The sequence below is a fragment of the Elephas maximus genome, chromosome 12 (genome assembly GCF_024166365.1).
Source record: "Elephas maximus indicus isolate mEleMax1 chromosome 12, mEleMax1 primary haplotype, whole genome shotgun sequence".
Taxonomy (NCBI): domain Eukaryota; kingdom Metazoa; phylum Chordata; class Mammalia; order Proboscidea; family Elephantidae; genus Elephas; species Elephas maximus.
The window spans coordinates 82,404,769-82,421,858 of NC_064830.1; the positions used below are offsets into that span (position 1 = coordinate 82,404,769).

The window sequence follows — 17,090 nt, forward strand, 5'->3', positions numbered from 1 at the left end:
TTAAATGTTTGGATAGTCTAAAATTTCTTTCCTTTGCTTGAATGATCAAATGTTTTGAGAATCAACTAGTCAAATGCCATTAATTCAAAACCAAGTCTGAGATTTCTGAAACAGTAAAAACTACAGTGTATAAATTTGAAAATGTTTTTCAATGATAATTTTTTTGTGATTTAGGTGAAAGTTTACAGAGTGAATTAGTTTCTTATTCAAAAATGTATACACAAATTGTTTCATGGCATTGGCTGCAGCCCCTGGTTGTGTCAGCATGCTCCCCTTTTCCCTTTCCACTCTGGGTTCACCCAGACCATTCATCCAGTGTCCCTGATCCCTCCTGCCTTCTCGTCTTTGTTCCTGGGCAGCTGTTGCCCATTTGATCTTGTATACATTCCTCACGTGTATTTGTCCTATAGCCCTGCCTAACCTTTGGCTGAAAGGTGAACTTCAGGAATGGCTTCAAGTCTGAGTTAGAAGGGTGTCCGGAGGCCACAGTCTCGGGGGTTCCTCCAGTCTCTGTCAGACCAGTAAGTCTTGTCTTTTTTGTGAATTTGATCATTTGTTCTACATTTTTCTCCAGCTATGTCTGGGACCCTCTATTGTAATCCCAGTCAGAGCGGTCGGTAGTGGTAGCCCGACACCATCTACTTCTGGTCTCGGGATCATGTGGGCTGTGGTTCATGTGTTCCATTAGTCAGTCCTTTGGACTAATTGCTCTCTTGGGTTTTTAGTTTTTTTTTTTTAAGTCTCTTTTTTTCTGGACTAGAAAGGACTGATAGTTGTAACTTAGATGGCCGCTCATAAGCTTTTAAGACCCCAGACGCTACTCACCAAAGTAGGATGTAGAACACTGTCTAATCATAAAGTAATTTTAATCAACACTAACCAAAACCAAACTAAAAACCCATTGCCGTCGAGTGGATTCTGACTCATAGTGACCCTACAGGACAGAGCAGAAATGCCCCATACAGTTTCCAAGGAGCACCTGGTGGATTCAAAACATCAACTTTTTGGTTAGCAGCTGTAGCTCTTAACCACTACACCACCAGGGTTTGCAACACTAGGTGTAGTGTTCATAGACACGTTTTAATGAAGATTAATTTTAGCATATTATATAACTATATGTGAACTTGAGCAGAGCTTGTGCTGAGTTACACAATCCCAAGGACCTGTTTAAGAGGAAAAAAAAAAAATCAAATCTTCCTAGAGCTACTTGTTAGATGAAGGAAAAAAAAAGGATTTGTTAGAAGGGAAAAAAGGAGTTATAATAGTGAAATGGTGTAAGCTTAAAATAAACAATAGATCCATTTGGTCCTTTTCATAGGTAGCTTTATTTGGTTTTTAGAAAAATATATACAATAATCCAAACCTCAGTTCTCTTAAATAGTTTTAAATTAAAAGTATGCAAGTGAGAGGGTGAATATATTTTTACAGTTGGAACACACAATACTGTTTAATGAAGTGGCAGAAAGGAATTTCTGCAGCAAGTCAACAACATTTACGGGAATGACAGGAACTGAGCAAGAGCAGCTTGTGGCCAGCAGGTCAGCCAGCTCATGGAAACGTAGAACGAATAGTTTGATCTTCCCTCTTTAGTTAAAATTTGAGAAAGGAATTAAACATTTACATATTCATCTATCCTAAATGTCAGATAAACACATTGAGTAAATGCCTTGAGTAAAAACATTTGAATTCATGGGTGGCCCTCTAGGGTGTGTGCTAACAAGCTAATTTTGATCAAATCAAAGCTTGCCCTTTCAGTTTGGTATTCAGTTCAATTTAGATATATTACGTATTACCTGCCAGTCACAGTTCAACTGGTGGAGATGTAACAAAACCCAAGGGCTTGGAGTATTTGTTAATGCCATTTATTTTGGATTAGACCCCTGTTTTCTCCTGAACAGTTTTCTTAATGAAGTCACAGTATCCAACAGCGTTTTGCAAGATGTTTCAGTTTGGCTGCCCCTTCCCTGGTTTCTAGGTGACTTTTAAGCCGAGAGGCAGGAGGAGCTGCCTTAGCTTTGCTTCAGCTCTGCCCTTTTCACCACGCTGCAGTCACTACAGGAGCCGTGGTGGCACAACGGTTAAGCATTAGGCTGCTAACCGAAAGGTCAGTGGTTCAAACCCACCAGCGGCTCTGAGGGAGAAAACACCTGGCCATCTGTTCTCATAAATATTTCAGCCTAGGAAACCTCACGGGGCAGTTCTACGCTCTCACATAGGGTCACTATGAGTTGGAGATCGACTCAAAACAGCACACAACAACAACATAGTTACTACCAACCTACTTCTCCAGGAATGTTCATTTTCCCTCCACTGGTTTGGGGGCTTTTCCAGGAGTCAAAGCCTAATCAGTGTGCCTGCCAGAGGCCAGTTTGTCATGGAATTTCCTGGAGCACTTAAAGGGAACTGGACTGTAGAACTGACACCAGCAGCCACCTCTTTTCCTCGCTGTACATATTTGCCAAATAAGCAATGCAAGGAGGAAACGTCATAAGCAACATCAGACTAACTCTACAAACACTTTTGGGAGAGAGAGGTGATAGGAAATAGGCGAATCAGTAGAAGAGCTGTCGGTTCAGTTAAGAATGAGAGGAGAGAGACCGGTATTTTGTTCGCTGTTCATCTATCTCCTGCTTGGTTTTCTTGATGCAACTAAAGATCTCCTTAAAAAGCACTTTGTATTCCGGAGGCGTTGCAGCAGTGGGGGAATCGATGGGCTCTGGGGTAACAGAGGTCAGCTCCCAGCTTCCAGCGCCGGGCTCAGGCTGGGCCTTCACTCCAGACAGGTCCTTGGCTGGAGCCCTGGAGGTCTGCACAGCCTTGTGTGACAGGGAGTCCTGTTCCTGCTGGCACTTCTTCAGCAGCTCTTCATACTTCACCTTCAGGGCGCTGTACTGAGTGTCCACTTCATGCAGAAGGGAGATGCCCCTCTGCTTCACAGCCTTGGCCCTCCTGATGCAGGTCTCCTCATGGCCCTTCACGATGTCACCCCCCGCCAAGCTGCTCAGGACCGTCTCACTGCTGCTGCGCTTGAGAGGCTTTCTAGGTGCTTCCGGCACAGTTAGGAACATCTCCTCCAGCAGACTCTGGCCAGGCTCTTTGAAAGGGACAAACAGCGAGTCTGACACCAGCTTCTCAACCCCATTCCCCAAAGGGTGCTCTGACTGCAGCATCTGCCGCATCTCGGCCACCTCAGCCTCCAGCTCCCGTGCCCGTGCTTGGTAGGCATCCATGGCCCCCAGCTGCTGTTCTAGTTCACTGTTCTCCTTTAGCACAAGCCCATATTCCTCCTCCATAGTCACCCGCTTCTGCCGCTCCAGGCTCAGCTGGGCCTGTAACATTGTCACTGTTTTTTTCAAGTGTTCATTTTCTTCTTCATCAGGGCTTTGCTGACTTTGCAAGGAAGTTATCTTCTCAGCAAACACATGATCATACACAAAGTGTCTAGGGGAAAAATGTTGAAAGAAGATATTACACAGGTCAAGTGAGAATGAAAAGACAAGACATTTAATGTTTTCAATGAAATATTTTAAAGGTGCTGTGGCAGAGACTTGTTTTCAGCGTATTCTCACACTAGGGCAGTGGTTAAAATAAAATTATGTGAGGCTGGTAAATAAACACATGTAAGAAAATAATCTTTGTGACTAATTAAAAAATATATATATATGTATTAAAAGTAGCAGAACACCCATTCCCAAAGACTGGTAGTAGGACAGCTACCTCATAAGGAAATTAGAACAACCCAATGGGTTTCAGCCTTGGCTGCATATTAGAATCACCCGGGTAGTCTTAAAGACACTGATGCCTGGGCCCCACCTCCTCAGATTCTGACCTAGGTGCACTGTGGCCTGGACACCGGGATTATTAATCACACTCTCCAGGTGATCAATGATGGGCAGCCAAGGCTGAGAACCGTTACTGTAGTGCTTTTTAACCAGAGTCTCCTGGGAAGCTGTTCACCCATACCTAGAGATTCGGATTGAGGCCAAGGGAGTCCTTGGTATTTCCATGTTGAGAAACTTGTGCAGGTGATTTTGATACACACAACCAAGGTTGAGAACCACCCTCTCCTGCTCAGAGTCTTAAACAGCTGTATCTATATTTCATTGTGTGATTCTTTGCTTATCTGCCTCTCCACTGGACTGAAAGCTCCAAGAGGTTGGGAACCATGTCTATTTTGTTTGCCATAGATTCCTCATGTCCGGCATAACACCTGACATAAAAGAGGCACTCAATACACAGTTCCCACATAAAGACTCAATCTTATCACTCTAAATTATAAAGGCATTTATGTAGACAAAGAAAAAAAAAAACTTCTGTTCACCTAGATTTTTTTATTGAAATTTCAATTTTTCTTCACTCTAATGTGAGATCATAACCCAAAAATCTGTAAAAGTGTGTCAGAAGTCCTTCACCTTATTTTAAACTAAGATTTAATTCAGCAAAAGCACTGAAATAAATGCTCTCAAGCCTCTCTTTAAAAAATGAGTTTTCACAGAATTACTAATATCAAAGAGCTCCCTAATTTGTATGTTTACGTTAAATGGCTTTGTTCACATCACTGGCGGTTTAAAGGGCCAGGTGGGTTTCTTAAAAAGGGTACTCTTACTCCTCTGGAATCCAGACTGTCAGTGACAGGAGAAGCTCCCTGTCTGTAAGGCTACGGAAAGGCAGGCCCTTACTGGCGAAGGTCATATAGCTCTTTCAGACACGAGAAGCTGGGCGCCGCTCTCTGCTGCTCACATCTCCCCTGCTTCCTTCTCCCTTGGCCAGATGACTTCAGCTCCTCCACTTGGCTGTGAAGATGATCAATGTTGGTTTGTAGGCATTCAATCGTTTCAGTCAGACTGTGAGGAACAGAAAAAAGCCAAGTGCTGCTTGTCACATTAGATTAAGGGGATAAGCAGTAACAGATTAGTTGAGAACCACTCAAACTGGCTTTTCTTAATTGGAAAGCACTTCTATTTAATCTCCATTGTCCATAAGGAACGAAATTAAACCTTACTCCATACTGACCCCCCAAGTGTCTGTCAGTTTGTCGTACTATGGAGGCTTGTGTGTTGCTATGATGCTGGAAGCTATGCCACTGGTATTCAGATACCAGCAGGGTCACCCACGGAGGACAGGTTTCAGCTGAGCTTCCAGACTAAGACAGACTAGGAAGAAGGACTGGCAGGCTACTTCTGAAAAGCATTAGCCAGTGAAAACCTTATGAATAGCAGCGGAACATTGTCTGATATAGTGCTGGAAGATGAGCCCCCCAGGTTGGAAGGCACTCAAAAGATGACTGGGGAAGAGCTGCCTCCTTGAAGTAGAGTTGACCTTAATGACGTGGATGGAGTAAAGCTTTCGGGACCTTCATTTGCTGATGTGGCACGACTCAAAATGAGAAGAAACAGCTGCAAACATCCATTAATAATCGGAACCTGGAATGTACGAAGTATGAATCTAGGAAAATTGGAAACCGTCAAAAATGAAATGGAAGGCATAAACATCAATATCCTAGGCATAACTGAGCTGAAATGGACTGGTATTGCCCATTTTGAATCAGACAATCATATAGTCCACTATGCTGGGAATGACGGCTTGAAGAGGAATGGTGTTGCATTCAGCGTCAAAAAGAACGTTTCAAGATCTATCCTGAAGTACAACCCTGTCAGTGATAGGATAATATCCATACGCCTACAAGGAAGACCAGTTAATATGACTACTATTCAAATTTATGCACCAACCACTAGGGCCAAAGATGAAGAAACAGAAGATTTTTATCAGCTGCTGCAGTCTGAAATCGATGGAACATGCAATCAAGATGCATTGATGATTACTGACAATTGGAATGCGAAAGTTGGAAACAAAGAAGGATCAGTAGTTAGAAAATATGGCCTTGGTGACAGAAACAATACCAGAGATCAAATGAGAGAATTTTGCAAGACCAACAACTTCTTCATTGCAAATACCTTCTTTCACTAACATAAACAGTGACCATACACATGTACCTCGCCAGATGGAACACACAGAAATCAAACTGACTACATCTGTGAAAAGAGACGATGGAAAAGCTCTATATCATCAGTTAGAACAAGGCCAGGGGCCGACTGTGGAATAGACCATCAATTACTCATATGCAAGCTCAAGCTGAAACTGAAGAAAATCAGAGCAAGCCCACGAGAGCCAAAATATGACCTTGAGTATATCCCGCCTGAATTTAGAGACCATCTGAAGAATAGATTTGATGCGTTGAACACTAGTGATCAAAGACCAGACGAGTTGTGGAATGACATCAAGGACACCATATTTGAAGAAAGCAGGAGGTCACTGAAAAGACAGGAAAGAAAGAAAAGACCGAGATGGATGTCAGAGAAGACTCTGAAACTTGCTCTTGAGCATTGAGCAGCTAAAGCAAAAGGAAGAATTCAGGAAGTAAAAGAACTGAACGGAATATTTCAAAGGGCGTCTCGAGAAGGCAAAGTAAAGTATTATAATGACATGTGCAAAGAGCTGGAGATGGAAAACCAAAAGGGAAGAACACACTTGGCGTTTCTCAAGCTGAAAGAACTGAAGAAAAAATTCAAGCCTCGAGTTGCAATAGTGAAGGATTCTATGGGGAAAATATTAAATGATACAGGAAGCATCAAAAGAAGATGGAAGGAATACACAGAGTCATTATACCAAAAAGAATTAGTCAATGTTCAACCATTTCAAGAGGTGGCATATGATCAGGAACTGATGGTACTGAAGGAAGAAGTCCAAGCTGCTCTGAAGGCATTGGTGAAAAACAAGGCTCCAGCAATTGATGGAATATCAATTGAGATGTTTCAACAAACAGATGCAGTGCTGGAAGTGCTCACTCGTCTTATGCCAAGAAATATGGAAGACAGCTTCCTGGCCAACTGACTGGAAGAGATCCATATTTATGCCTATTCCCAAGAAAGGTGATCCAACCAAACGTGGAAATTATAGAACAATATCATTAATATCATACCCAAGCAAAATTTTGCTGAAGATCATTCAAAAACGGTTGCAGCAGTATATCAACAGGGAACTGCCAGAAATTCAGGCTGGTTTCAGAAGAGGACGTGGAACCAGGGATATCATTGCTGATGTCAGATGGATCCTGGCTGAAAGCCGAGAGTACCAGAAGGATGTTTACCTGTGTATTATTGACTATGCAAAGGCATCCGACTGTGTGGATCATAACAAACTATGTGCTCATGAGGAACCTTTACATAGATCAAGAGGCAGTTGTTTGGACAGAACAAGGGGATACTGATTGGTTTAAAGTCAGGAAAAGTGTGCGTCAGGGTTGTATTCTTTCACCATACCTATTTAATCTGTATGCTGAGCAAATAATACGAGAAGCTGGACTATATGAAGAAGAATGGGGCATCAGGATTGGAGGAAGACTCATTAACAACCTGCGTTATGCAGATGACACAACCTTGCTTGCTGAAAGTGAAGAAGACTTGAAGCACTTACTAATGAAGATCAGAGACCACAGCCTTCAGTATGGATTGCACCTCAACATAAAGAAAACAAAAATCCTCACGACTGGACCAATGAGCAACATCATGATAAATGGAGAAAAGATTGAAGTTGTCAAGGATTTCATTTGAGTTGTATCCACAACCAACAGCCATGGAAGCAGCAGTCAAGAAATCAAAAGACATATTGCACTGGGTTAATCTGCTGTAAAGGACCTCTTCAAAGTGTTGAAGAGCAAAGATGTCACCCTGAAGACTAAGGTGCACCTGACCCAAGCCGTGGTATTTTCAATCATATCATATGCATGTGAAAGCTGGGCAATGAATAAGGAAGACTGAAGAAGAGTTGACCCCTTTGAATTGTGGTGTTGGTGAAGAATATTGAATATACCATGGACTGCCAAAAGAACGAACAAATCTGTCTTGGAAGAAGTGCGGCCAGAATACTCCTTAGAGGCAAGGATGGCAAGACTGCGTCTTACATACTTTGGACATGTTGTCAGGAGGGATCAGTCCCTGGATAAGGACATCATGCTTGGCAGAGTACAGGGTCAGCGAAAAAGAGGAAGACCCTGAATCAGGTGGATTGACACAGTGGCTGCAACAATGAGCTCAAGCATAACGATTGTAAGGATGGCGCAGGACGAGGCAGTGTTTCATTCTGTAGTGCACAGGGTCACTATGAGTCAGAACCGACTCGATGGCACCTAACATCAACAACAACCATACTGACCCGAACCCATTATACCATGTTCTATCCTATTGTATACTAATAACTCCCCTTAGGACTTCCTTTGGAGCCCTGGTGGTGCAGTGGTTATCTGGCTGCTAACCAAAAGGTCAGCAGTTCGAATCCACCCTGTGGGGCAGTTCTACTTTATCCTATAGGGTCGTGATGAGTTGGAATCCACATGGTGGCAGCAGTTTTTTCTTTTTTTTTTAGGGCTTCCTTCATGGATTCTAGTGAGTTTACCTCAGAATCTTTTGCTGTGAAGCCTTGCTGTCAGCAACTAGTTTTTGATTTGTTTCTTCCAGTTCCCTCGCTGTGACATCTAATTGCTCATAAACCTTTGCATGTTGCTCATTCATCTGCCGTAGAAGCTCCACCTGTTTGGTCAGATACTGAAAGAGAAGATGATTGTGACCAGGTTACACACTTCAGAGAAGATATCACAGGTTTATTTTATGAGAAGAAGAACTTTAAATCCCAATTAAACTACCTGTTTTAATAGGAAGTGAGTACAGACCATCCTTTTTTTTTTTAAATTTCCCTAATGCTTACCCATACCCATAAGTATGGTGAGTACATAGTACATAAAACTGTTACTCAACAGGAAAATCTAAAGTGAGACATGATAATCTCACAAGAGAAAAAACATGGAACAAGTGATCAATGTTTAAGCAAAAGGTATCATGTTTAACAGAAAAATAAATAAAGCCTAAACTGGAGAATTTTAGATGATTTTTACTTGAAAAAAGATATCAATTTTTTTCTGAGTGAGGCATTCTGGACAAACAATAGTGAAAAGCACATTGAGTTTATCACAAAGCCATATTTTAGCTTAATACATTTCAAAGACCCTTGTTAAGGACAGAACATCCAGAAAGAAGCTCAATAAAGACACGGAAGATCTAAATGCCGTAATCAACCAACCTGACCTCGTAGACATATACAGAACATTCCACCCAACAGCAACCAAGTATACTTTCTTTTCTAGTGCACATGGAACATTCTCTAGAATAGACCACATATTAGGTCATGAAGCAAGCCTTAGCAGAATCCAAGCCCCTTGTTATTTTTAATTCTGTGAGAATGTTACCACCATAATCCTCTTTATCCCTGAGAAAGCTACCAGATTATTTTGGTTCTGCTAAAACCCCTTTCTAAAGGGCCAAAGGTAAAGGGTAATAACCAGTCTTAATGCTTAGTGGTAATTCACCTTGGCTCTCTCCCTTATCCAACTCCACCTAAGACACTGGAACACAGTACGTGTTCCAAATCAAACAGTCATGATGTTTCTCTGGGGCACAACTGGAAAACGTTTGAGGCATTACCAATGATCACATGTAACGGATCAAAGACATGACCTTAAAAACACTATTCTTCAGGCATTTTATACAACTATGCAAGTATTTGCAAGGCTAACAGATTTCTTTCAAAGAACAGGCTAAAGGATATTCAATGGGCTTTTTTTAACAGCAGTGTGGTAGGGCTGAATAAAGCATATAAGCCTTTTTTTCCCCCTCAAACTAGACATCACTCACTAGCAATGTGTTGAGCAAACAAACACAACCTCTCAACTTCAGCTTCTTCACTTGAAACCCTTGGGGCCAGGCGTGGTTCAGAAAACTCTTTGAATTTTATAAAGACAATACGGTGCATGTACCCCAGTGCGGTCTGGGCAGCACCTTGTAGTCCAGCATTGGTGTTTCTGCATCAAAGAGCAGAAATCAAGATTGTAAGCAGCCTCACATCAGTTCAGGTCAGGGTTTGCTACCAGATGAATGTGCTGCGAACTTGAGGGAAAAAAAATCTTGGTTTATAAAGCTTTTTGAGCTGGGAAATAAGGGGTTGTGAACCTATTAGCACCTACCTTGCAGGGCTGAAAGGAAACACAGAGTGTGTTTATTCTTCACTCTCTAAAACGTCCCCAGTTTCTCTTGGTCCCTTGGAAATCAACCGCTAGTTCTCATGGGGGAAGCTTTTTCAGAACTGTATGAGTATGACATTAATACTACCTCCACTGATGAAAATGTGCTCAATCGTTCATGAACGATGGAGGGAGAAAAGGATTGAGAACCACAGGAATACACGTAATAGCTGCAGAAGTCTTACAAGCTCCTTTATACCAAGTAAATGCTCATTTAAACTGACATACCAACTGTGTGTAGATATTTTAGGTCTCAAGTATTCTTTGGGACTGATTTACAACAACTTAAAAAAAAAAAAAAAAAACAGGCTATGTACAAACCAAATCAAAGCAAAGCAAACCAAACCCAAACTTATTGCCGTCGAGTTAATTCCAACTCATAGCGACGCTACGGAACAGAGTAGAACTGCCCTATCGGGTTTCCAAGCATCAGCTAGAGGATTTGAACTGCTGACCCTTTGGTTAGTAGCCAAGCTCTTTTTGTGCACATTTTTTAGTTATTTTCTTAGTGGTTACTATGAATATTACATTTAAGAGCTTGTGTTGATAACATCCTAGGGTAAGTTGGTACCACCTTCATTTACAAGAAAGCCTATACCTATATCATTCCCCCCCCATCCCATTTTGTTGTTATCTGTGATGGTTAAGGTTGTGTGTCAACTTGGCTGGGCCATGATTATCAGTGGTTTGGCAGTAATGATGTAGTTTGGTAGCTGTGTAATAATGTAATCACCCTCATGATGAGATCTGCTATGGGCAGCCAATCAGTTGAAAGTGCGTTTCATTGGGGGTGTGGCCTGTATCCAACATAGGTGGATTTTCTGGCAAAGCTCGTGGGTTCTTGCTCGCTCTGGATCCTGCAGCTGGCTCCTGTTCATCTGACCTCTGGTTCTTGGGACTTGAGCTAGCAGCTTACCTGCCAATCTTGGGATTTGTGAGCCTCCACAGCCTGTGAGCAAGAGGCCTACTGTCTGACCTGCCAATCTTGGGTTCACCAGCCCCTACAGTACATGAGTTAGGAGAAGCCGCCAGCCAGGCCCATGGAAAAGGAGCCCTGGTGGCACAATGGTTACATACTAGGCTGCTAACTGAAAGGTTAGTGGTTTGAACACACCAGTGGCTCTGCAGGAGGAAAGACCTATTTTCTCCCGTAAAGATTACAGCCTAGGAAACCCAATGGGGCAGTTCTACTCTCCCGTATAGGGTTGCTATAAATCGGAATCGACTTGACAGCACACAACAACAATCTTTATGGAAGCAGATCACCAAGCATCTCTCCTGCACTGTCACTGGGTGGGTTTCAACCACTAAGCTTCAGTTGCCTGCTTTTAAGATATAATGTTCAAATCGGAGTTGTCAACATAAGGGAAACTACTCAGTATGCAAATAGGTACAAAAAGGCCATTAGAAAAGCTACAGAAAGTTCTTATTTGATATTAAAAGAAAAAAAAACTGTGAAAAAACACAATGAAACCATTTAGGAAGAACTTGTGATATTCTGGTCTTAGACTTGGCTTTAAGTACATTCTAAACAATGACAGGGAGCTTATTCTCACATGGTAGGAGTTTAATCTTATTATATTAAATCAAAGCTAATTAGAAAGCCCTTTACTTCTCCAAGAATCTGTGCTAGGTCACCTACAAAGAAGTCTGACTAAATTATTAAGCAATTTAAAAGCAAAATATTAGATCTTTAAGCAAATACTAATGCAAGGCCAGAGAATCCTAACTCTATGTAGTCAAACACTGTGTTGCAAGGCTCGGTCCCTGAAACTTCAAATCATTGTTTCTCAGACTTTTTTTCTGAATCTAGAAGGAAATGGGTTAGCTTATTTTCTACCACTCATTTAAAAGTAGAGATATACTTCTAACATTCTAGTTTTCTCAGTTCAGAATCTTTGACACACACCTCAAATCAGTCTAACTGTATTAAAATTCAAGTGCCAAAAAGAGCTTGAGTACAACAGCAGTTACCACTTCATCTCTCTTTACAGGGCCAGCAAGTTAAAGACAGTAGATGGAGCCTCACTCCTCCTCAAGCCGATGTACTCAGGAAGGTTTGAAGAGAACGGCCAACCATGAAACACCAAATTCAGGACAGAGGCTAATTCTGGGGAAGCGTTCAATGGTAGCTGCAATATTTTCTTTCTTTTAAAATGAAGCAAATTTGACAAAATGTCCAGGTTCAACGGAGGTAATGGATACATGGGTATCTGTTATTACTTGTAGTAATAGTTTTTATGTTTAACATTTCAAATTTAAAAAAAAAAAAAAAAGCTTTACTGATCACTTTTACCAGCAACCAAAGAGCAAGTCACTAAGAACCAAAATTAAGCAGGGGAAAAGCAAAACGGTGGGTAACATGGCAAGAGGGGACAGTGGGGATGGCAAAGTGTAGGCAAAAATGTCAACATACAGAATGTCACCTCGACTACGAATACAAGGTTCAGGCTATGCACACAATTTAAAAACAGGCCACCTTTATCATTATGGATACCTCTGGAAACTAGAGGCCAAAAAAAAAAAAAAAACAGCTGGATTATATTAACACCTATCTGCAATTATAGAACCCTGACCTAGAATGCAAGAAATGACAGATACAACCCAAACTAAAAATGCCCAAGAAATGAAATGGAAATTCAGATTTTAAACAGTGTTGGGATCATCCTTATGTTAAGGGTTTATAGCCAAAAACTCTGAATTTAGTATCAAAATGACCTTTTATAATAGTGAAATACTTCCTATTACCTTTGAAAAACCTTCTTCTCCTTATTAAAGTAGTATATTTTTCTCTGTAGGAAATTTAGAAAACACAAAAAAGCATGAATATGAAAATAAAAACTGCCTATAACCCCACTGGGTTTTTCTTTTTTTTTTTATAACCCCACTATTAAAAGCTTGGCTTGTTTTTAAAATCTGTTTTCCAGTAATTCAAAAGGATTTATATTTTCAGAATTAAGATTCTTTCATTACTACAATATTTAAAACATAGATAAATAAAATATACTATGCAACAATTTATGCTGTCCAAAATACATATTTCCATAATCTCATTCCCTCGGAGCAATCCTCTATCAATGTAGTGCAAGCATTCTTATCACCATTTCATAGTTGACCAAACAGGATCTTGCAGGTAATTCACACGCCCAAATTCTCTAGTTATCAGCCACAGACTTAAATGTGGATCTCCTAACTCTGAAGCCAGGGCTCCTTACCAAACCCAACCCACAGCTGTAGAGTCAATTCTGACTCATGGCAACCCCATGTGTTACAGAGTAAAACTGCTCCATAGGGTTTTCTTGGCTGTAATCTTTAAGAGGAAACCCTGGTGGTGTAGTGGTTAAGTGCTACAGCTGCTAATGAAGAGGTTGGCAGTTCAAATCCACCAGGCGCTTCTTGGGAACTCTATGGGGGCAGTTCTACCGTGTCCTATAGGGTCACTATGAGTCAGAATCAACGGCAGCAGGTAGGTAATCTTTATGAAGGAGCCCTGGTGGCACAATGGTTAAGCACTTGGCTGCTAACTCAAACGTCAGCAGTTCAAACCCACCAGCTGTTCTGCAGGAGAAAAGACCTGGCTAATTGCTCCTTTAATGATTATAGCCTAGGAAACCCAACAGGGCAGTTCTACCCTACCCTATAGGGTCACCATGAGTCGGAACTGACTTGACAGCACACAACAACAATCTTCATGGAAACGGACTGCCAGGCATTTCTTCCACAGTGCCACTAAGTGGGTCTGAACCACTAACCTTTAGGTTAATAGTTGAGAACAAACCATTGTACTACTCATGAACCTCAGGGCTCCTTGAACCTCCTTTAAAAATCTCCAGAGGTGTAAGCCTGGATTAGGAATTACTGGAAGTGCTTTGTAAACTATTTATCTATCCTGTGTTAATATACTGACTTCAAGACAGAATATCTACACAGAACATCAGCAAGGAAACAGAGGCCCTCAATGACACTATAAACCAACTAGACTTAACAGGCATATATAGAACACTCCAGCCTGAAACAGCACAATATACATTTTACTTCAGTGCACAGGGGTCATTCTCTTGGAGAGACCACATGTTAGGTCACAAAGCATGGCTTGATAAATTTAAAAAAGATTTAAATCATACAAAGTATTTTTCTATGACCACAATGGAGTGAAGCTAGAAATCAGTAAACACACACACACAAAAGGAAAATACACAAACATAAGGAAACTAAACAATACACCATTAAACTACCAATGGGTCAAGGAAGAAATCACAGATTTCCCAGAATCAAATGAAAACGAAAGCACAACATACCAAAACTTTTGTAATGCAGAGAAGGCAGTACTCAGAGAAAAACTTACAGCAATAAATGCATACATGAAAAAAGAAGAAAAGGCTCAAATTAACAGCCTAACTCTACAACTCGAGGAACTAGAAAGAACAAACTAAGCCTAAACCTACCAGAAGAACAGAAATAACAAAGATCAGAACATAAATAACTAAAATTGAAAACAGAAAAACAATAGAATCAATAAAACCAGAATATGGCTCTTTGAAAAGATCAATAAAACTGACAAACTAGCTAGACTGACAGAGAAAAGAAAAGATGTAAATAGCCACTGGGGAATTCTACCAAACATTTAGAGAAGAATTGACACCAGTACTGTTTAAACTCTTCCAAAAGCTAGAGAAGGAATACCCCCTAATTCAGTCTATGAAGCAAACATAACCCTGATACCAAAACTAAAGACATCACAAGAAAACAAACTACAGGCCAACATCTCTTATGAATATAGATACAAAAATCCTCAACAAAATACTACTGTACAGAATCCAACAGCATATTAAAAGAGTCATGCACCATGAACAAGTGGGATTTATTTCACGAATGCAGAAATGGTTCAACATTAGAAAATCAATCAACATAATACACCACATCACAAAAGAACAAAGGAAAAGAACCACGTGATCATCTCTATGGATGTAGAAAAAGCATTTGATAAAATCCAACACCCTTTTTTTTTAAAAAATAGTTTTTATTGTGCTTTAAGTGAAAATTTACAAATCAAGTCAGTCTCTCACGCAAAAACCCATATACACCTTGCTAAAAAACACACTCCCAATTACTCTCCCCCTAATGAGACAGCCCGCTCTCTCCCTCCACCCTCTCTTTTCGTGTCCTTTTCACCAGCTTCTAACCCCTTCCACCCTCTCATCTCCCCTCCAGGCAGGAGATGCCAACATAGTCTCAAGTGTCCACCTGATCCAAGAAGTTCACCCCTCACCAGCATCCCTCTCCAACCCATTGTCCAGTCCAATCCATGTCTGAAGAGTTGGCTTCAGGAATGGTTCCTGTCCTGGGCCAACAGAAGGTCTGGGGGCCATGACCACCGGGGTCCTTCCAGTCTCAGTCAGACCATCAAGTCTATCTAGTCTTATGAGAATTTAGGGTCTGCATCCCACCGCTCTCCTGCTCCCTCACGGTTCTCTGTTGTGTTCCCTGTCAGGGCAGTCATCGGTTGTAGCTGGGCACCATCTAGTTCTTCTGGTCTCAGGATGATGTAGTCTCTGGTTCATGTGGCCGTTTCTGTCTCTTCGGCTCGTAATTACCTTGTGTCCTTGGTGTTCTTCATTCTCCTTTGATCCAGGTGGGTTGAGACCAATTGATGCATCTTAGATGGCCGCTTGTTAGCATTTAAGACCCCAGAAGCCACTCTTCAAAGTGGGATGCAGAATGTTTTGTTAATAGATTTTATTATGCCAATTGACTTAGATGTCCCCTGAAACCATGGTCCCCAGACCCCTGCCCGTGCTACACTGGCCTTTGAAGCATTCAGTTTTTTCAGAGAACTTCTTTGCTTTTGGTTTAGTCCAATTGTGCTGACCTCTCCTGTACTGTGTGCTGTCTTTCCCTTTACCTAAAGTAGTTCTTATCTACTATCTAATTAGTGAATACCCCTCTCCCACCTTCCCTCCCTCCCCCCCTCGTAACCACAAAAGAATGTGTTCTTCTCAGTTTAAACTATTTCTCAAGTTTTTGTAATAGTGGTCTTATATAATATTGGTCCTTTTGCAACTGACTCATTTCACTCAGCATAATGCCTTCCAGGTTCCTCCATGTTATGAAATGTTTCACAGATTCCTCACTGTTCTTTATTGATGCGTAGTATTCCATTGTGTGAATGTACCATAATTTATCCATTCATCCATTGATGGGCACCTTGGTTGCTTCCATGTTTTTGCTATTGTAAACAGTGCTGCAATAAACATGGGTGTGCATATATCTGTTCATGTAAAGGCTCTTATTTCTCTAGGATATATTCCAAGGAGTGGGATTGCTGGATCGTATGGTAGTTCTATTTCTAGCTTTTTAAGGAAGCGTCAAATCGATTTCCAAAGTGGTTGTACCATTTGACATTTCCACCAGCAGTGTAGAAGTGTTCCAATCTCTCCACAGCCTCTCCAACATTTATTATTTTGTGTTTTTTGGATTAATGCCAGCCTTGTTGGAGTGAGATGAAATCTCATTGTAGTTTTGATCTGCATTTCTCTAATGGCTAATGATCGTGAACATTTCCTCATGTATCTGTTAGCTACCTGAATGTCTTCTTTAGTGAAGTGTCTATTCATATCTTTTGCCCATTTTTTAATTGGGTTATTTGTCTTTTTGCAGTTGAGATTTTGTAGTATTATGTAGATTTTAGAGATCAGGCGCTGATCAGAAATGTCATAGCTAAAAACTTTTTCCCAGTCTGTAGGTAGTCTTTTTACTTTTTTGGTGACATCTTTGGATGAGCATAGGTGTTTGATTTTTAGGAGCTCCCAGTTATCTAGTTTTTCTTCTACGTTCTTTATAATGTTTTCTATACTGTTTATGCCATGTATTAGGGCTCCTAGTATTGTCCCTATTTTTTCTTCCATGATCTTTATCATTTTACATTTTATATTTAGGTCTTTGATCCATTTTGAGTTAGTTT

The 17,090-nt window shown here is 41.0% G+C and overlaps 1 protein-coding gene across 2 annotated transcripts in view; it reads right to left on the reverse strand.

The window, feature by feature from the left end:
- Nucleotides 1–1,321: 1,321 nt before the first annotated feature.
- Nucleotides 1,322–17,090, reverse strand: part of CDR2 (cerebellar degeneration related protein 2) — a 36,049-nt gene continuing 20,280 nt past the window's right edge. For both annotated transcript variants that reach the window (XM_049904370.1, XM_049904371.1), the window contains exons 3-5: nt 8,452–8,600; nt 4,680–4,844; nt 1,322–3,441 (exon numbers count right to left, since the gene is read on the reverse strand). In XM_049904370.1, the coding sequence (XP_049760327.1) occupies nt 2,577–3,441; nt 4,680–4,844; nt 8,452–8,600 (1,179 nt within the window). In that variant the 3' untranslated portion in view covers nt 1,322–2,576. The remainder of the gene's footprint in view (nt 3,442–4,679; nt 4,845–8,451; nt 8,601–17,090) is intronic.